We start from the raw sequence: 22,169 nt of genomic DNA on the forward strand, positions 1-22,169 counted from the left end.
TTGAAGCTACAACGGAACAGCCAGCGAAGGCAGCAGCAGCAACTACAAGCAAGCAGTGTGTGTGTGTGTGCGCGTGTGAGCGAGAACGCGTTGCCTTGCTGTCGTGACGTCGACGCTGGCAGCGACGCTTGTTGTGACGCTTTTGCTCGCGTGCAGCGCGCGCTTTGGTTTCAGTTCGTTTTTGTACGCTAAGCACGCCGAACGCAAAAATCGGTACAAGCAGCAGCAGCAGCAGCAGCAAATACAAAAAAGCAAATTAACACCCACACCAATCAACACACACACATACAAGCGTACGAACGTGAGCAGCAGCAGCAGCAGGCAGCAGACTTTGCACTGCTTGAGAGCTTGAGGCTCTCGCTAACTAGCTAAGAACAACAGTTAACCGTTACTTTTTGAGACTTTTGTCAAAAAAAAAAAATAGGAAAAATTTGTGTGCTCAGTGCTTTGTTTTTTAATTAGCGTTGTGTTATTTTTTTTATTGTGTGCTCGCTCGCCATGTTCAAGAACAAACAAGTGCAATAAATCGCTCGAACATTTTTTTCTAAACAAATTTTCGCATCACTCTGTAAGCGCCGACGGCAAAATGCAAGCAACCAAAATGCGCACACCCTTTGCCATACAGGAAATACTTGGCCTGGGCTATCAACAACAGCAGCAACATCAACAGCAGCAACATCAACAGCAGCAGCAATCATCGCAAGCTGCTGCCGCTGCCACGCCCAGCAGCTCGGAGGCGCCACTATCGCCAGCGGCAACGCCACCGCCACGCAACGCGAATACGCCACAGCAGTCAGCGCTGGCGCCACAAGCTTTGGAGCCACCAACGCGAGACTCACGCTCCATATCGCCGGACGTAACGCGTCTGTCCGCCGCAGCTGCCGCCGCCGCCGCAGCCGCTGCGCATTGTCAACTGCCCGTGTTCAATCCGGCAAACTTTTATGCAGCCGCCGGCTATGCGGCCGCTGCCAGTGATCCCGCCAACGCAGCCGCCGCTCATCATCATCACATGACCACGCTGGCCGCCGCCGCCTATTTGCGCGGGTTTCTGCCTCCGGGCTTCAGCACGCCGCACGAGTTCCGTGGCCACTTTCAGCAGCACTTTGGTGCACAGTTTGCAGGTGAGTTACAGTCACACACAGACACACACACACACATTAGCAGCTGCAGCTAATTTGCTGATCAGCCAGCTGGCTAAACATCAAAAGAGCGACGAGAGCGACGAGCGAACTAATAAGCTCGAGCGTGTGCGACACTTCGCTGGGCAATGAAAATTAAAACAATCAAACGAGAAATTAAACACGAGCAGCAGCACAACGTTGTGTGTGTGTGTGTGTGTGTGTGTGTGTGTGTGTGTGTGTCACATATAGGGTTGGTGGCCAATGCGCAGCAACAGCTTATTAATAAACACACACACACACACACAGAGACATGCACATGCATGCACAGGTTATGAGCCTTGCTCATCGCCATTGCCATAAGTGTAAAATTTCACACGCACACACTTCAAAAGCTTACTATGTGTATGTGTGTGTGTGTGTGTGTGTGACACTAATTAAACGCATAGATTTCCATAATTTTCCACAAAATTGCAACTCCAAAGCTTTGCGCTTAAATTCAAAGCAGTTCGATTAGCAAGCAGTTTGCTAATCAAGCAGCTTGCTAACTATCGTTCTATATTAAAATATATATATGCTAAATATATAAATGCCATTAAATATGCTAGCTGCAATTTGATATATTATTTTAATTATATTTTTTTTAAATTAATTAGCTAAAGTTTATGCAGCTTGCGTATTAAAATAAGTTTTTTTTTGCTTAAATTTCGCTGCACATATTTTTGAAATATTTAAATTAGCTGCTATAACAAAGAATTGTGTTCAAGCTTAAGCTCTACTTGAATTTCAAGCACTATATGCATATTTTCTAAATACTTAATTTAATTATTTAACTTTTATAGCAAGCACTAGCTGCAAAATTCAAACTGCTTGACTTTTCAAAAAATATTTGCTTTGAAATATTTGCTCAGCTATACGAAATACGCTTGACTACAAAATCTGTTTTCAGTTTTTTTTATAGTAAGCTATGCTAAATTGAATTTTTGTTAATTGTATGCATTTGCTTAATAGTCAGCTGGCTAAGAATATTTAAGTGCAACAAATTAAATTAGTCAGTTTAGAAAGTTAACAAGTCTGCAGTAATTTTAATAGAAATGCATCATTCAAGACAAATGAGTTTATAATAGATAAATAGTTAGATTTAGCTAGCTAGTAGTAATTTTTTTTAAATAGAATTTGCATTAATCAATTAAATTAGTTGTGCTAAATAAGCGTCATAATTATTTAATGAGCAGTTTAATTCGAAGCTTAATCGCAGAAAAATGCGTTTTACTGCTCAAAATACTAATTGAAAATAGTCTAAAAATAAATGTACATTAATAATAATATTTATATATTTTTATAATAGGCATTAAAAGCTTTTTAGATTAAAGATTAAAGCAAAATCGCAAGTAATTGCAATTTAATCATTAGGGCGCACAAAAATAATTTAATTAGTAATAATGACAATTGCTAAATTGACAATTACTGGCATTAGATATGCCCAGTTGAAATCTCAAGTGAGTGCTGAAAAGGGCGTGAGGGTTGAGTTAGGGGCGAGTGCCTAAGCTAAGACACGCCCAGCATTTGAATTGCCTTTGACCACAAGCTATAGCGCTGCTGCTCACACACACACACACACAAACACACACACACACACATGCAAACATATTTAATTTTGTTAAATTTTCACACTTTAGAACTGTTGTTAGGCATTGTTGCTGCTGCGGCTTTCACTGTTGACCTTTCCGGCAAATGCTGCTCAAATAAAAAGAGAGCAAAATAGAGAGAGCGAAAGAGAGAGCGCGCGCGTTCGTTGTGGCTCTTGAAATTGCTCTAGGGCCACATTTGTTGTTTGCACAACAGTTTGCATTATACCTGTTGTTGTTGCCCCTGGGCTAAGGATGAGCTGTGAAAAAAGCAGCAACGTCTTGTCCTTTTCTCTAGCCAAAGCAACATACACAAAGGCCAGGCCAGGCAGCTGCCACTGCCACTGCCACTGCCACTGCCACTAGCCTGGCTGCTAGTTGTGTACAAAATAAATCGACTCGAGTGGTTAACCGCAGCAGTCGCCGCATTCAGAGGCGGCAAGCATATCCTTTTTCTTTTCTCTCTTTTGCACCTTTTCTTTGGCAATAGCGTGAAAATAGTGAAGCAAGAATTGCTACTTTAGTGCCTTGGCGTGTTGGCCACGTTGTTATCCTTAATTTGAGTGGCCATTGAGCGCCAGCGGCCTTAGCTATAGCATACTTTATAGCCAAGTCCAGGCCCTAGTCCTAGCCCAGGCTACTCGTCTATTTGTCTTTTGCCTGTTTCCTTTTCTTTTTTTTTGTGTGACCTTTTCAAGTACAAATATTTACTTGAGAGTCATGCAACCTGTGCGTCCTCCTGTGTGTGATCCTTATTGCTCCTGCTGCACACACTTGTCTCTCGACTTTATTATTATTATTATTATTTTCACACGTCTTTGGCCTTTGGGCCTAGCCCGGCTGTTCAATTTTCTTTAACACCATTTGTTATTATTTTAGCTGGCAAAATTAGTTTGCAAGATTGTAGCTGATAAAAAATAATAATAATAAAAACAATATAGTAAAAAAAAGAGAAAAGCGGGCAAACATTTGTTACAACAAAATTATAAAAATAATAATAAAAACATAATATAATGTGAATACTTATGAAAAGCATAGAAAAATTTGATTTTTGACTTAAAAAATTAGTAAAAAATAATTATTTAAAAAATTATACAAATAAATAATATTACAAAAAATAATAAGCTGATAAAAAATAATAATAATAATAATAACAAAATATAAAGACAAAAATTGCTTGACATTTTTCTAACAAACAAAATTGATTTTAGAGTCAAAAAGTTAGCAAAAAATTTAAAAATAATACAACAGCAAACAAAAAATTATAAAAAACAATTTACTATAATTTATGGTTGCTTGAAAAAATGTTTGAGCTCAAAATTAACTTGAATTGGCATTAGGCTAAGAAAAAATAAAGTAAATTGAAATACAAATAAAGCATATTACAAAAAATAAAAGTAACAATTTACTATAAATGTTGAAAAATTAAAAAAAACTCAAAATAAGCTTAATTTTAAATTAGGCTAGCAAAAAATTAAATAAATTGAAATGAATTTAAGCAATTTGAAGCAAAAAAATATTAGCTTAGAGCAAAAAAAATAAGTTGCATATTTTATGTAATTTGCAACTACTAAAACAACTTTTATGTCCTAGTCAACTTAGCTGCTCTTTTCTCTGCAGCGCTGCGTTAGAAAATCAATCACGGCAATTTGAAATATTATCACAAAAAAGTAGAAAACAAGGCGTAGCAACAATAAAAAAAATTGAATCGAATTGCGATAAGCAGCAGCAGACGCACTTCCGAATCGTTGCGAATCGTTGAGCTAGGTTAAGGAATCGGAATCGAAGGGGCAGGAAATGCGCAGCGTTTGTCGTTGTTGTAATTTGATATCTACTACTGCTTGCTGCTTTGTAGTTTTTCTTTTTTAGTACTTGTGGAAAAATTGCTGTGAAAATTGCTATATCAAGTGTTAATTATGTGACAATGAGTTGGCCGAAATGGAAACGAAAATTGAAGTAAAAACGACTTGAAAACGATGCGAGTTGAGTTGTGGGCAGTTAGTTTCGTTGGCTCTATTATTATTGTTTTTATAATAGTAATTTTTTAATTGGAAAACCACAAGTTCGAGCCTAGAACCGAGCAAAGCAAACAAAGCGTAACGTAAACAAATAAAAAAAAAAAAGATAATTTTACCCAAAAAAAAAAAAAAAAAGAAAGAGATACAAACGTTTCCAGCGAACTGCAACCAAAAGTGGCACGACCTCAACTGCTGCATAAACAGCTCACACACACACACACACGCGCACGCACACATATGTGCGCACAAGTGAAAGAGCCAAACAAATTGATGACAACAAGTGGCAAAGTGGCAAGCGAGCGTCGAAAGGAGCCCAAAGGCAAAGACTTTTACCAACTGGCCCACCAATTGCCTAAGGCTCTTGCCAGGGCAACATGCAACATGCAACATGCCACATGGTGCTGCATGATCAGCCAAAGGCATCCACTTCAGACTGCAGTTCACAGTGCCCAAGCTGCAGATTCAGATTCGTTGTCGTCATTTTTTCTAGGAAGCACTCAAAGTCCATTGCGTGTAAATACAGCTTGAGTCGCACTCTAACGCGCTCTCGCTCTCTCTCGCTCTCTATCTCTATCTCGCTCTAGACTCTTTCTCACGGCGCGCATTGCCTACAAGGCTAGTCAGCTCATCAGTCTAAACTTTAAGTGGCTTTGTTGCCAGCTTAATGCGCATTCACTTGCTCTCTCTCTCTCGCTCTCTCTCTCTCTCGCTTACACACTCTGTGTCTCTTTCTTTCACTGCTCGATCCTCTGGCGCATGATTTGCATTTAAAAGCCGCTGACTAGACTCGCTGCACTCTTGTGCCTAAATATATAAACCCCCCCACCACCCACTTGCCACCCCCTCGCGCACTAAATGAGGCGCCACTTGCTTGTCAATGCTTGCAAATAGTTTGACACGGCGATTTTACACAATTTCAAGCAATTTTCGCAGCCGCTACACAGAAATAAGCACAAAGGAGCTTTTAAGTTAGTCATGAACTTAGTTTAGAATTTGAGACGCTAAGACATACAAACTTATACTTATATAGGCTCTAGTATTCAAATATTATGCTAAAAAATATTTATTTATTCCAAGAGTGAAACTTATAGCTGACAAAATATTTCTGCTTCAAATTTTTAATTAAAACCTCATAACACAAAAATTATTATTTAATTTATTTATTTCAAATACATAACTTCCAAACTATTTCTGCTTGAATTTAAAAAAAAAACCTTACACAAAAATATTTATTTAATATATGTATATTTATTTCAAATATGCAGCTTATAAATTTCTGCTAGAAATTTTCATTTCTTAGCTCATTAAATTTAGCTGAGCAGCATAAATAAATAAATAAATTATATATAAATGTTTGGCAGCAAAAACTTTAGCTAAGCATAAATAAAATTACTAAATAAATGTTAAAATTGTTTGGCAGCAAAAACTTTAGTTGCTTCAATTGAAATAAATTTACTTAAATTTTAACTTTATAAATTGCTTACTGCTCTTGCATAAAATTGTTAAAATTGTTGTTAAAAAAATTGTTGTTAAAAAAATATATATATATATATATATTGCTCTTATGCATAGTTTTGAATTATTTACTCAACTAACTAGTGCGCTTAGTTCTAGTTGCTAACTGAGTTTGAAATAAGTTAATTAAATTAATTTAAAAATAGATTTGATATTGCTATTTGATATGTTAGACTGAGACTAATTTATGTGCTGCACTTGACTTGGTTAGTAACTGTAGCTAATGCTAACTGTGCCTCAAATGCAATTAGCTCTAGTCTAAGCTCTAAGCGCTCTTCGCTCTCTTCGCAGCTGCGTCGCAATAATTTAAATATTTCTTAGCCCAAATGTTGCGCATTAATCTAATCAAAGGTTGTGCCAATGGCGCTGCGTGTTGCAAGTTGCGAGTGTTAGTCGCCCCAGGCGGCGGGCGCGTGTGGCAAGTTGCGTGCGCCAAATTGAATATTAAACGTGTTAATCTATTTTACGTACTAACTACACACACACCCTAGCAACGTGTGTGTGTGCAACATTATGTGGCAAGCGTAATTTATTTGCCAATCTTAAGCAGCGTAGCGAGTTGTTTTTTTTTTTTTTTGGGTGTTGTGGGTGTTTGGGCTTTAAAAACGGTTTGACTTTTTATTAATTTCCCTGTTGACAGCAATTTGCAACGCTCAACGAATTTGTTACCACCAAACACACACACATACATATGTATGTGTGTAGTTAGTATAGAAGGGTGCTTGGTTTGTAACTGTAATGTGGGTTTGAACTCAGTTACATGTGTAACGAAACGGCCCAACAAAAAAAAAAGAGAAACAAGCAAAAAGTTCCGCATGTGTTGATGGGTTAATAAATATTTGAACACACACACACACACATACACACAGCTGTATGTGTATTTTTATATTTACCGCTATTTCCGTACCCACCCATTTGGGCAGTGTTGTAAAACGTTGCGCCCTTAAACGTAAAGGGTTGTTGCTTGTTGCAAGTTAGTTGCCCATTTAAATGCCACGTTTCGTTCTTACAACAAACAGTAAATATACAACACATACATGCGCATATATATGTATGTGTGTGTGTGTGTGTATTTGTGAGGTAGCCAGTTTTATAGCCAAATGAATTTTATACCAGTCCCAGTCCCAAGCTTCAACCATTTGGCCTGGTTTGTGATTCGTTGCGCACATTGTGGCCACATTGAAGTCGCCACAGTGCTAGCAAATAGTAAACACACACACACACACACAGTTACTTGCAGCTAACATATAGTTATCGATAAAAAGTTTAGGCAAATCACTTGCGGGCTAGCAAAGCCATAAAAGAAACTTTTTCATTTAAAAAGCAAAAATTAGAATAGCACAAAAAAGTGGCAAAATATGAAATATTCAAATATAAAGAGCATTACTTTTTTATATTTGTTGAATTTATATATAATTTTATATATAAATATTTGAGCTGCGTTAAGTTTAAAACATACTAAAATTAGTATAAATGCTTAATTTGTATAAAAAGACACAAAATATGTTTTCAACATAAAGCAGTGAACACAAATAATGTGAAATAAAATATACAATAAAAATTTATAAATGCAGCTAAAGCCCGAAAACTTGTAATAATTTTTTACTACTTAAGATTTATTATAAAATTACAGCCCAAGTTAATAACATTGCTAATGAATATACTAAAAATTATTGTTTTCATTAAAAAAATAAAACTTTTAATGATTACATTCAATTCTATGAGTTGAATAAGCTCAACAAATTTAGTCAAATTTTAAAATAATTTAGCAGTTGCTTAAGCTTGCAACGACTGCGATTAGAATCGAAAATTATATGCTTAGGTTAATTTTTTAGCGCATTTAATGAAAACTAATGAGCAATTAGACAAATTAGCAAATTGGAGCGCAGACTTGGAATGACTAAATAGCTTGCCACATGCAGCTGCCGCCACGACACTTTAACTAGCTCGATCATGGCCACATGCATGCATAAATAAATAAATAATTGACTAGCTAAGAAATCGCAGCAGCAGCAGCGCAGCAGCGAGAACTCAAGAGCAGCAAAGAATGAGCACAAAGTAAGCAGCGAATCGAAAGTGGGCGGGTGGGGGGTGGGCTGGGTAAGAAAATCTTACTAACTACCCAATTATTTCATTTAAGCTTCAGTGCTTCAGCGCTGGCAGCGCTGCCAGCGTCGACGTCAGCATACAAAATGAGCGCACAAAGCACAAAACGCAAAATGGTTGAAAGCAATGCGAACAACAAAACGAAAGCGCAGCTTCAAAATCAAATCGAACAACAAAGCAAAAGCAACAACAACAACAACAAGTTTGGTCAAGTGCGTGGCACAGTGGGTGGTGGGGTGTGTGTGTGTGTTTTTTGAAGCTAAATTGCGGCGCAGTGAAAAATCAATGGCAAACAAGCAGCAAAGCAAAGCAAAGCAGCGAGCAACAATAAATAAGCGAAAATAAAAACGATGCTAAAAAGTGAAATTGGAAAATAAGCGTAACACAAAACCGCGAGCTCAAAAAAAAAAGAAAAAAAGAATCGCATAACAACAGCTACTACCTGTGCCACGCCCACACCCCTCAGCCTTTGGCTGCTGCCACATTTTCAACGCTATAATAAGCTCACAAGTTGTCTGATTGTTGCACTTGGTGTGGCAGCCACAGAGAGAGAGAATAAAACAAATCAAAAATATATAATTAATAAATAAAATTGTACTAAAAACAATAAACTTAAAATATTGTTTGAGCGAGCAATAAATTAATCATAAAATAAATATAATTAAAAAGCTAACAAAAATAATATAACATTATGAAATGATAAAAAATAATATGGCTAAAAATGATATAGTATTTAAAAACTAAGGTTAAAAAAATATATAACAAGTTTTCAAATACTTATAAGGCTGCTGCTAAAAAAATAAAAAAAAAATTATTTTAAATTGCAGCATGTGCCAAAATTAATGTGGCTTATGTTATAAGAAAATAATAAACAAATATTTATAAAATGATTAAATAAGCTTATGGCAAAAAAAAAAAAATAGTTTAAATTATTGCTATATAAGCTTAAAACATAATTAATATTATCTAAAAATAGTTTTGAAACAATTATTTGCATATAATTTAAGCTAATTGCATTTAATTTTTTAATCTATATTCATAATAAACTGCTAAATAAGAAAAAGAAAAATATATAAAATAAAATTGAGTTAACGGCATATTTAATATATTTCCGAGAACGAGTAATAAATAAATAATAAAAAAATAAATATAATATAAAAGCTATTAAAAATCATATGCTTAATAAATAAAAATAACTATTTGCAATTAATTTAATTAAAAAAAAAATAAATATATAATGAAAAGAATATAACAATATATAAAAAATTATAAATAAAATAATGTCGCAAACTATTTGCTTCGCTATAAAAAAAAAGTGAATAAAATAGTTGCTAATTTAGGAAATACATTGCGCTAGTAACTTATTTATTATTAAGCTATTAACTAGCTGAAAGTTAAAGTCATGACACAATAATGTGCTTTAACTATTTATCGCTAATTTTCTGTACAGCATTTAACGCTAATTTTGTTTTTATGCTGCTAAAAAATTAGTTCAAATTTAATTAAGAAAATTGTCAGCGCAACCAAAATAGCCAAAATAGCAAAAAATATTTTTGGCTAGTGCAGCGTACCCGCTCCCACTCTCAGCTACAAATTAGAGCAGGCGGCGCCCGCCATCTTGGAAAAACAACGGGACTGCCGCCCGCCGTTATTTCGTATTTATTTCAACAGTAGTCAGAGTCAGAGTCAGAGGCTCAGGCAGCAGCTTTGCAAATCGAGTTAACAAGCTCACAGCAGGCGGCGGCGGCGGGGGCGGCGTGGGTGGTTGGTGGGTGCTTGGGCTGCCAAAAACTGTGAGCAGCCACCCACCCAACCAAACCAAACTGAAAACAACCCCAAACGCATAAAAAAAAAATACTAGAGAAATATAAAAAAATAAATAAAATAATAAAGAAAAGGCAACTAACAACTTAACCACCCGCCAGACAAAACGCAGCATGTTGTTCGGTGTGTGTGTGTGTGTGTGTGTGTGTGTGTGGGTGGCAAGCAACCCCCCCCAAAAGAAAAAAGAAACTCAACATTTGCCTTGCCATTTTTCTTTTGCCACTTTGCTTCTTCAACTTATTTACGTCTCCATTACAAATAATTGCGCGTCATATTGGCTTAGCTATATAGCAGGCTGTCTCGCTTGCACACACAGCTAAGAAGAAGAAGCAGAAATCCTTGAGTTTGAGCCAAGTTATCTAGCTGCTGTTGCCTTGGCGCAAATAAATACACTTTTCATTTTGAAGTGAGAGAGGGAGAGTGAGAGAGAGTGAGAGAGACGTAATGGCAGCTCCAAGTGTGGCCCCATTTCTTTAACGCTGCCACGCCCCGCACACCCACGCCCCCGCGCAGCCCATTAGGTTGTTTGTGTGTGTGTGTGTGTGTGTGTGTGTGTGTGTTGCTAGCGTAAGTAGTAAATACGCTTGAGTATTATTAACGTAAATGCAAAATTGCCAATTTCGAGTGTATTTCCTGTCAACAGAAATTTTACTTTGCTCAGCCAGCCAGGCAGCCAGCCAACCACCCAACACCCCCCAAGGCAAGTCTAGAAATAAAATTAAAAGCAAAAAATATCACCGCAGTGAATTTAGCTTAAGCGACTGAGCGAACGAGTGAGCGAACGAACGAGCGCGCGCTTCTGCTTTTCTTTTTTTTTTACGGCGTCTTTTATTTTTACTTCATTTGCATTGCCAGCGCACCCAAGCGACTCAATTTGAGTTTATTGGTAATTTTACATTTCTCTGAACGACGCGCAACTAGGCGCAGCAGCTTTTGTGGCATGCGGCATGCGGCATGTGGCAAGTGTGTTTGCCAGCAGCTTAAGTTAGCTTTGGCGCTTTACATTCGCAAACAGGCAAGGCCAATATTCAATTCATAGTCGTCTTGCCGCGTGGGCGTGGCTCTGACGGCGCAACGTGTTGAAGGCTACTCGTAAATGTAATAGAGAACTCTGTGGCAGGCAATCAGGCCAAGTACGCAACGTTAGAGTAGCTTAGACTGCAAATGCTAAACTCAACTTTAAGCTACAGTTAGCCAAGTTAATAGTCAAGTGCTAATTAACGCAAGTCCAAAGTCTAAAATTTATACACACAAAAATTTTAGTTATTTAGTTTGATTAGCATAGTATAAATATTAATTATGCTTTAATAATTAAAAGCATTAATTTGCTTATAGAAATAACAAATAGCAAAGCACTGCCTAGTCGACTTTATAAGACTCTGTGCAAGCAAACAAAGCTTAAAATTAGCTAAGAATTTGTATGCAATGAATAAAACATGTAAACAAAGTTTAAAATTAGCTAAAAATTTTAAATCTCTAAATAAAACAAGCAAAAAAAGTTTAAAATTAGCTAAGAATTTGTATGCAATAAATAAAACAAACAATTAAATTCTTAAATTAGCTAAAAATTTTAAATCGCTAAATAAAATAATTAAATTAAGCAGCTACAGCAGTAGGCAGACAAAAGTTTAAGCTAAGTTGCTAACATTTTTAAATTAAACTCATTAAATTAAAGTTAGCAAACACTTAAATATACAAATTTATTGTAAAATAATATCTTAACAATTCTATGCAGGCATTCACAATAAATAATAAAAAGTTGCTTATGTTTAATTAACATTACACGCAACAAAATTTGAATTTATGCAAAAGTTCAGTAAATCGAATCTTAGTTATGTTTATTATTATTTAGTTCTTATTAATAGCAAAATATCAATTTACTGAAAATAGAAAAGTGTAAACAGTTTTGCAATTTTATTGATATCAGTGAGCGTTGCTCATTAGCCAAAACTAAAATGCAACTAAGCAATAGTGTTGCACACTAGACTTGCCCCACAACTTGCCACACACATTTGACTTGCACTAAAATGTTAACATAGAGAGGCAGCGTCTAACCTTTCTGGCCTGGGACTGAGGAGTGAATTGTGGCCCTGGTATATCAATAACCAAAGCCACAAGACAATGGGCACAGCTTGAGCATTTGCTTAATTGAACAATTAATAGGACAAAGGCAGGCGCATTGAATTCAAGTCCTGGACAAACGTGCAGCAACTGGTATTGATTACAGCTGAAGAGCGAGAGCGAGCGAGTGAGCGAGAGCGTGCGGCTATCAAATTAATTTAGACAGAAAAACGTACGTGGAAAAACTGCAAAACACTGAAGCTGGGAAAATATCGCATGACTGCAAATCAAGCAAACTCACTGAGACCAACAGCAGCAAATTAAATTAGTGAGAGCGACGCAGAGCGACAACAAGCGTGAGCGACATTGATAGCTAACAAAAGTGGCTAAACTTATAGCTCACTCTCTCACTCTCTCTCTCGCTCTCTCACTCTCTTAGTGGGCGTCGTACTAATGTTTGCTATTTATAAGTGAGCCAAGGCTAGAAGAACAAAGCGCTGGGCTGGACATTGGGCAGCTGTTTGCGCCCCCCTCTCTCTACTACGCCCAGCTAATTGTTAATTGATGTGTGTCTAATGATGCCGCCAAAGTGGCCAGGCAATAATAAAAGCAGCAGCGGCAGCCAACGAGTCAAACTAAATTGACGCAACTATTTTTGCTTGTTGTTGTTGTTGTTGTTGTTGTTATTGTTGTTATTGAATCAATAAAGCTATCACTTGCTTTCAATTTATGCAAACTAATTAACAAACATTTCGCGTATCAAAAGTTCAATTACAAGTTGGCAACTAATTAAAGCCAAATTAAAATTCATTAAAATTTAATTTATATGATTTATATATGAGCGCTAACTTTGGTTAATAATATTTGTAGCATATTAAAAATTTATAGTAATAATTTTAGTAGCAATATTTTCAATCAAATCTCAACAGCTTTGAGTTCGCTTAGCAATGAATTTGAACATTTTGAACATAAAATATTTGCTACAGTTAAAAATACAAACTCTAAAGAAAATTAACTGCTAACTTTAATTACTTGCTAAGCATTAAGCTCATATTAATAATTAAAAAAAATTAAATTAAAATTTCGAAGCACTGCAAACATTCTTAAAAATTATTTTGTAGCTTAAAAAATAAAATTGAATGCCTACTAATTTAATTATTTGAGTTAGCTTAGCAAAGTATGCAAAAATAATATTTTTAATAATAATTTTTTAACTTAATAATTATAAAAATTATAAAATGAAGCTGCGCTGCATTTAGATTTAATTAATTTGTATTTTAAATGCAAAACTTACCTATTGGCCATTTGTTTAACTGTTAGTTAGTTAACTGTAAATAAAGAGTAGAGCATTTTTATTAAATTTGAAGTACAGTGCGTTCAATTAATTTAAATCTATTATTAATAATAAGCGCTTAAATAGATTTGCCAAAGATTGTGGCACACACACACACACACACAAATGAAACGAGTGTGGGCCCGGAAACTAATTTGCCGCTTATGAAGAAAAGTGAGACCATTATTGTAATCATCATTGGAATCACAATAGAACGCCCCGTGTGACACGCCTAAGCCGATTTTCGTTTAATTTGAGACGAGCGAGCGAGCGAGCGAAATTAGGGAACACGACAAACGAAATGAAATGAAAGGCGCAATAGAGTAAAAGAATAGAAAGAAAGGGCTAAACCACTTAACACCCTAACACCCTAATTGTCAAAACAAAAGCCAGCAGACGATAACGAAAACGAAAACGAAAACATCTTGACGATATTTCCGATAAAACGCTCACGCTCCCAGTCGCTCAGCTCTTGACTGTGCGCAAATATTTTGTTGCAATTTTCTAAGAAAGCAGCACATGCTTCTGCCGCTTTTGTTGTTAACCCTTTCGGGTCGTCTCCTCGCTGACATTTGAATAAAAATGCTGGCAACTTGTCAACAAAAAATCTGCAGCTCATGGAAAAATGTTTCAGCTGCCGAGTTCGAGGCGAGTTCGAGGCGTTTATCGTGGCATCGGGTTGGGTTATGGCCTTTGATTGAATTCAGTTGAAGCGCACGACGTTTGACTATTGTCAGGCATTTAAGCTTCGCAGCTATTGCTGTTGTTAACATGTGTTCCAAGTCATGTAACTTACATTGCCCTCTCTTCTCTCTCTCTCTCTCTCTCTTTGCAGAGCAAGCTGTCGCACGTGGTCAGGAGTACGCCAGCAGTTTGGCCAATGCCAGCGGCGATGAGCAGTCGCCCAGCAAGTTGAGCTCCAATGCTGCTGCTGCTGCCAATGTGCTGGATGCAGCGCAGCTAAGCTCAGCCAGCAGCGCAGCAGCAGCAGCAGGCGGCGGCAATGTTGCAACTGTAGCTGCTGCAACTGGCGGCGGCGCAGCCAATGGCAGCACTGGCTCCAGCTCCGTTGCCCTTTCCGTTTCGGGCGCCAGCACTTCACCCTCAGCTGGCTCTGGCTCAGCTGCTGCTGCTGCAGCGGCTACTGCTGCCGCCGCCGCCGCTGCTGCTGCTGCCGCACTGGCCGCTGGGCAGCCACCCAATGCTCATCATCATGCCGCTTTGGCGGCACATCAACATGCGGCGGCAGCTGCTGCGGCGGCTCATCATCATGCGGCGGCTGCAGCGGCGGCGCATCATGCGCATCATGCACATCATGCTCATGCCCATGGCCATATGCATGGACATGTGCATCATGCACATGAGGCGGCGTTTCTGGGCGCCGCCGCTGCTGCGGCTGCCGCTGGTGGTGGCAACGCGGCCATGCATGGCGCGCATGGCGGCGATGTGCTGGTCGGAGCGGGTGTGGCTGGCGGCCCTGGGGGCAAGAAGAAGAACAAGCGTCGACATGGACGCACCATCTTCACCAGCAGCCAGCTGGAGGAGCTGGAGAAGGCGTTCAAGGAGGCGCATTATCCGGACGTCAGTGCACGCGAGCTGCTGTCCATGAAAACGGGACTGGCCGAGGATCGCATACAGGTAAGTGAGAGAGAGATTGCCACACACACGTGCAACACGTAGCGAGATTTTTTTTTTTTATTTTATTGCGCGCTCGTTAAGCGTCAACGCTTTATGGCTGTCGCTTGAAATCAAAGATGGCTTCGATTTGTGGCTGCGCTGAGTGTGCCACACACTTGTGCCTCAATAATGAGGCAGACACACTGATTACATAATTACAAGTGAGTGCTCAAGCGACACGACACATAAAGCAACAAAGCTCTCTATGTGCAACATGCAGCGCATATGAAGTAAGAAAACGTGGCAAGCGACAGTCGCCGACACTCCAAAAAAAACACACAAAAAATTATTTTTGCAAATTGTTCAAATTCGTCACAATTCATGCGCTGTCTCTGTCGCTCTATTGCTTGCTCGCTCAGTCTTGTCTCATTTGTTGTTACCCCTTGCCAATTGGGCCGCCAACACTTGCAACATTTGCCACAAATAGAAAGTGGCAAGCAAAAATTTTAAATTATTGAAATACATGCAAAAATGTATAAATTATTTAAGTTATTAAATAAAAGCAAACTGCGCAAATTACTGCACTAATCAAATAACAAAAATTTTAAGCAACTAGCAGCAGTAAGAAAAACATAAATTTTTAGCTGTAATTCAATATATTTAATTTAATTGCAGCTAAATTTGCAGTTAGCAAATAAATGTGCAATTTGCTTAAAGACTCAAATTTGAGCTCCAACATTTATTAGAGTTTTTTATTTAGGTGCGAAATTTTATTATTGAGCATATTAAGTTCAATTCTTGGAATGCTGATGCCACAAGCTTGTGCTAATTTTAAATGCTTTAGCCAATTTAGTATTTATTTATTATTAATTGAAAGCGTTTGCAAAAAGAAATACTTGACATATTAGCTTGTCTATATAATTTAGTGAAGCTACAAAAGAAAATTCTGCTGCTTCTCTAGTTTAGTTTAGTTTGAACTAACTAAGCCAATGAAATCTCTAGCTCTAACTATTTTAGCTGCAGCAAACTTTATTTATTTATTTATTGATTATTGCGATTTTATTGTTTGTTTATTTAACTTAACTTTAAGTTTGAATTCTCGATTCTCAGCACGCGCTTATTTTTATTTGAAGCAGTTGAAATGCTTTAGCTTGTTTATTATTTTTAATTAACTATGATAAAATAGCGTTGTTGTTTTTAAAATGGCGGCATGCCTTGTTGCTGTTGTTGGGGCACGTTGGCCAATGAATGGAAGATGCCACATGCCACATGCATTATGTTGCCCTTAACTGTGAGTTTGAGTTTGAATTGTTGTTGTTGCTGTTGTTGCTGCTGCTGTTGTGGCTTGTGGGACGCCCACATACAGCAAATGGGCATGTGGCAAGAGCCGTCTATGTGGCAAGTGGCCTGCAGCTGACTTTTTAGAAGCAGCGAAACAAAAGCGTCTGTGTGCATGTGTGTGTGTGTGCAAATCAAATTAACAAGCACAATTGGCTTGTAGAAGAAGCAGCGCAAAAAAAAACACACACACGTAATACGCACACGTAACTTGAAGCGTACACACACACTCATACAAATGCGCACACGCATACACAGTGTGTGAGCGAGAGCGCAATACGCTTGCACTTCAATTAAGTGCAAATATGGCGCAGTCTGCGCACAGCTTGAACAACAAAAAAAAAAAAAAAGCAGCCGCCGCACTGCCAACGTTAACGCTTCGATATTAGTTCTCGCAGTCGACGTCAGCGTCGCAGTCTGACGTCTCGGGTTGAGGCAATCATTAGCACACAACAGTGCGTCGCAGCGAGATGAATGCGACTGCGACTGCGAATGCAAAATGTGTGCGATTGTGCAAGAGGCTGAGTGCCCATTTAAGAGAACAGGTAATGGGCAGAGCGAGTGTGAGCGCGTGTGCGAGCGAGAGCGACAATAACTACGGCAGCCATGCAAAATATACATATATGCAGACAAAAACAAATATCGAAGCAACCATTAAAAGTTTTTGCACACACACACACGCACAGTCGCTCTCGCTTGCACTCACTTACATTGTTTTTGTTTTTTTGCCAGCCTGCCTGCCGTTTTTAATTGCATTCCATTTTGTGTGTGTGTGTGCTGCTGCTGCTTCTTATTGTTTTTCGACTGCGACGCTGTCAGCTTATTGTGCAGCTTAGCAGCAAATATGGCGCTGCTGCTGAGCGCGCTACGCTCTCTTGCTCTCGCACAAAGTTTTTGGAGCAGCCGAAAAATGTTTTCGTCTGACAAAAACGTCGCTAACGTTTTGTCTTATGTGCTGTGCTTGTAATTTAAGCAGCTCGTTTGCGACGCGCTTGTCACCTGCGCTTGCTTTGTATGCGTGCGCAAAAGAGATGCAAAGTAAATAGCTGTTGTTCTTGCATTGTTTGTCAATTCTACTGCAATTGGCTTTGGGTATATGCGCTTACTTCAATTCCCGCTGGCGGCGCTGCTGCTACTTTTGCTGCCGTTGCGCTTTGTGCTTTGTTTCTTTTGCTAATTTCGGTGCTCATATTTCTCTCTTGACTGACTGCGCTTATACCCTTTGCTCTTTACTAAGAGCAAGTGGCTTGGCATATTTAATAAGCTCAGTCGGCTGCTGCATTAAAAACAAACGCAAATGCATTAAAACAAAACGTATATTGTGCACTTCACCGTCTGTTCGCAAAAACAAAAATATATATAAAATTGAAAGAAAAGGAAATCGCTTTACTTCAAGTTTAAGCTCAAGCAGCCCAAGAAACAATTGCAAATGGCATACTTAACAATAAATATGGCACAGCAAATGTATAAATATGCGCATTTTTCACTTGCTTAATATAATAATTATGATAATTATTGTGCTTATGCCGCTTTATATACACTTTTTTAATTTCTCTGCGTCTCTCTCGCTTTTAATGAGCTGTTAACACACACACACACATACAAATGCAACTGCTTACATTTCGCTGATGATTATGCATAATTATGTAATTAACATTTAAACAAAAGAGGTTATTCCTCTAGCAAACAAAAGCATTATACAAATTGCTATTTGCATTATGCAAAAAAAATAAAATAAAAAGAAAGCGCGTGCCGCCACCCTAACGGCAAAAACCCTCAGCCCACCCACTCAGCAGCGCTTGCCACAACTATAAACTGACAACAGTAACAAGTTCAGCAGCAACAACAACAACAATGCATACAACTAGGCACATTTTAAAAAGTCATTTATCAACGCATTAGCAACACTGATTGAGTTTAACCCCAGCCCTAGTTCGAGTGGGTGGTTTGGGCTGTTTAGGGGTTGTGTGGTGGGCTGTGTAAGTTTGTTAAGTGTTGTCAACTCAAGCAGATTTAATTTGCCGATCTCAAGTGCAACAACAAACAACTAAACAAACTGTAAATGCAAATGTTTAACATCACACCAGCACCACCCACCGCCCAACGCCCAACGACCAACACAAATATTTAATGCGACCAACGTCAGCAGCAGCAGCATCATCATCATCATCATCGTTGTTGCTGTTGTCGCATTTTCCATTTTTATGGTCCACAGAGAATTGCGGCACATGGCCTGAGTACGTGCCCGCAACCCTGGGAAAAAGCCTGAACTTTTCACAACAGAAGATTAAGTTGTCCCCAGAGAGAGAGAGAGACGAAAGCGACAGCGAACGAGCGACTGAGCGAATCTCAGTGCGCGCACCCACTTCACAACTTGTCTGTGAAATTGAAAATTGACCGTTTAATGTTGCAAGTGCAGCAGCAACATTTTAGCGCCACTAATCGTGCCACACAGCAGCAGCAACAACAACAACAACAACATCGCTTGTGGTTATTGAGCGGCAAATGCTTTTGGCATTGTCTGTCGCTTATAGTTAATTTAATTAATTTGCCACTCAAGTGAGACACAAGGCGAAGATTTGGGGGTGTGTTAAGTTTAAAATTAAAAATATAACTTAAAGCCAGCAGAGCAATTTCAAATTAAATAATAGCAAATGTTTCTGCATAAAGCTGCAACAAAAAAAAAAAAAGTTATTAAATAAATTAAGCGACGCAAACTAAATTTAGCAGCACAAATCTAAAAATAAAGTAAAACAGCCAAAAAAAATTATTGCGCAATAAATAATCAAACAATACAAAGCTGAATAATTAAATTTGACTTAATTTTATGTAGCATAAAAGATTAGTAGAGTAATTAATTATTTGTTCTAAAAATAAAGTAAATAAGGGAAAAATATTAAAAACAACACTAAACTCCATAACTAAATTAGACAAAATTTTAAGTAGAGTAAAAAAAAATAACTAAAGTAATTAATTAATTACTAAAGACGTAAAACAACTATAAAGGAAAAAATTATAAAAAGAAGACAAACCTCAATAATTAAATTAGCCAACAAATTAGTGGAGTAATTAATGAATTGATCTAAAAGTAAAGTAAAGAAGTAAAAAAACTAAAAGGAAAAATTTTAAATTGGACTTAATTTTAAGTAGTAAATTAATGGAAATAAATAAATTGAATGCACTAATTATTAAGCCACAAATTGCACTAATTTTTAAACGAATTTGTAACTAATTTGTTGTTTACTTTTGTTATTATTGCAGGTCTGGTACCAGAATCGACGCGCCAAGTGGCGCAAGACGGAAAAGTGTTGGGGCCACAGCACCAAGATGGCCGAGTATGGATTATATGGCGCCATGGTGCGTCACTCGCTGCCGCTGCCGGAGACAATCATCAAGTCGGCCAAGGAGGATGAATCGGTGGCTCCTTGGCTGCTGGGCATGCACAAGAAGTCGCTGGAGGCGGCCGAGCTGCTGAAGAGCGACGAGAGTGATAGGGAGACGCCCACATCGGATGACACCAACACCTCCTACTCCGCGGGCAGCACACACAACTCGCCCATATCGAGTTTCTCGATTAGCCGACTGCTGTTCGATGCGCCGCCGCCGCCCGCAGGCGCCGCCAGCGGCAAGCACAGCAAGCATGCCCACCACGCCCACGCCCATGCGCACGCCCACGCCCATGCACATGCGCATATAGCGGCAGCCAATGCCGCTGCCGCTGCTGCTGCTGCAGCGCATCATCATGCGCATCATGGCGGCGGCGGCGGCAACGGCGGCGATGCAGCTACAGCGGCGGCGGTTGCTGCCATGCATCAGCAACATCAACAGCAGCAGCAGCAGCAACATCATCAGCATATGCAGCCGCTGCAGCAGCAGCAGCAGCAGCAGAGCCAGCAGCAGCATCAGCATCATCCGTACAATCAGCAGCAACATTTGCATCATCTGCAGCAGCTGCAACAACAGCAGCAACAGCAGCAACAACAACAGCAGCAGCAGCAACAACAGCAGCAGCTGGAGCGCCAGCAGCAGCAGCAACAGGCAGCAGTGCAACATGCCATGTTGCATCATCATCATTCAAGCGCTGGCTATGCCGAAGCAGCAGTCGCTGCCGCCGCCGCTGCCGCTGCTGTGGCAGCAGCAAATGCACGCAATGCCGCCGCCAATGTTGTGCACGTTGCCGAGTCCGAGCCCGAGGAGGAGCCCGATGAGGATGAGGATATGCTGGACAAGGATTGCTATGCCGAGGCGGATGCTGAGGCCGATGGCGAAATCGATATTTGCGATGATGATGATGAGCAGGAGGTGGCGGCGCTGCAGGCGCATCAGCAGCTGCTGCTCAAGGTCAAGCAGGAGCAGGCGTCCAGCAGCGGCGACAGCGCCAGCAGATGAAACATGTACATCGATGTCTTGTTCTAAGCCAAAAACAAAGCAACAACAACAACAACAACAACGAAGCGCATTGAAATTGAAATCGATTTGTTAGCGTCACTTTTTGGGAGAGATAATTGCAATGATAATTTAAACAAATTAAACTAATTATTAACAATATTAACAATATATGCATACAATTTTTTTCATACACCTAAGTCACACTAATACAAGCTTACAAGCAAACATTATTAATATTAATAATATATACAATATATATGCATAGTCCCTTGTGTGGCTCAAATTTTAACGTTTTTTTTTTTTTTTTTTTTTTTTTTTTGGCATTTGTAAATATTTATTATTTAACTATTTTAAGTCTTGCTGCTAAATGTGATTTAATTTAATTTCAAATTTTTTTTTTTCAAAAACAACGCTTTTTATTATTTAAGCGCCACAATCAAATTTTTTTTTCTAATGTACGTACAATTTTTAAACTAGCTATAAAATTCAAACTTTTTTTTATAAGTTAATTAGACATTGTTCTGTATAAATGTAAATAGCTCACAGCAAACTACAGCGAGCAAAAATATATAAAACACAAAAAATACAAATCAAAAATGAAAAACAATTTTTTTTTCTCTTACACATGCACACACATAAATGTTTAAAATAAAATGCTATAAGTACAGCAAGTTCAAGCAAAACTCTTTTTGTATTGCAAATGCGCAAGCAAATATATATATATAAACACAATATACATATAAAAAAAAGTTAGATTGAAATAAAATGGCCGACATATATGCAAAATGTAAATTTGTTGTTTTTTATGCAGAGACAAATTCAAATAAATTCAAATGCGCATTTGAATTGCGCGCGGCAGCAGGGTTGCCATATCGCTGGCAATAGCAGCGTGGCAGGGGAAATGTGCGCAACTAGGCAGGGGAAATTTTTGTGTGCGAACGCTAGATGGCGCAGGCAGTAAAGCAAGCATGCTTATAATTCCCAACTGCAAAGTTAGCTGTAGCTACAGCCAATAAATCAGCTTGTATCTAACAAGTATATAGTTTATAAATAGCTGCGCATAGCTATATTATTTTTAGATTTATTATGTTTTGATGTGAAATATTTACAAATAAATTTTATCGCTTTATTTAGCTGCTGTTGTAAATTAGTGTAAAAATGTTGCGACACCTGCTGAAGTTTTGAGCTTCAGCGCGTTAGAGTTGGACTGGCGCGCTGCGTT

General features: G+C 38.5%; 1 protein-coding gene across 1 annotated transcript; it reads left to right on the forward strand.

Moving 5' to 3' along the window:
• The first annotated feature begins 555 nt into the window (after window positions 1-555).
• On the forward strand, window positions 556-21,145 carry LOC108604984 (homeobox protein vnd). The gene is made up of 5 exons (XM_033294509.1): window positions 556-1,121; window positions 14,439-14,752; window positions 14,798-15,241; window positions 19,820-20,329; window positions 20,471-21,145. Exons 1-5 carry the CDS (start codon window positions 587-589, stop codon window positions 20,945-20,947), a joined length of 2,280 nt encoding a protein of 759 aa, XP_033150400.1. The 5' UTR covers window positions 556-586; the 3' UTR covers window positions 20,948-21,145.
• Window positions 21,146-22,169: the final 1,024 nt, after the last annotated feature.

The sequence above is a fragment of the Drosophila busckii genome, chromosome X, assembly GCF_011750605.1.
Source record: "Drosophila busckii strain San Diego stock center, stock number 13000-0081.31 chromosome X, ASM1175060v1, whole genome shotgun sequence".
Taxonomy (NCBI): Eukaryota; Metazoa; Arthropoda; class Insecta; order Diptera; family Drosophilidae; genus Drosophila; species Drosophila busckii.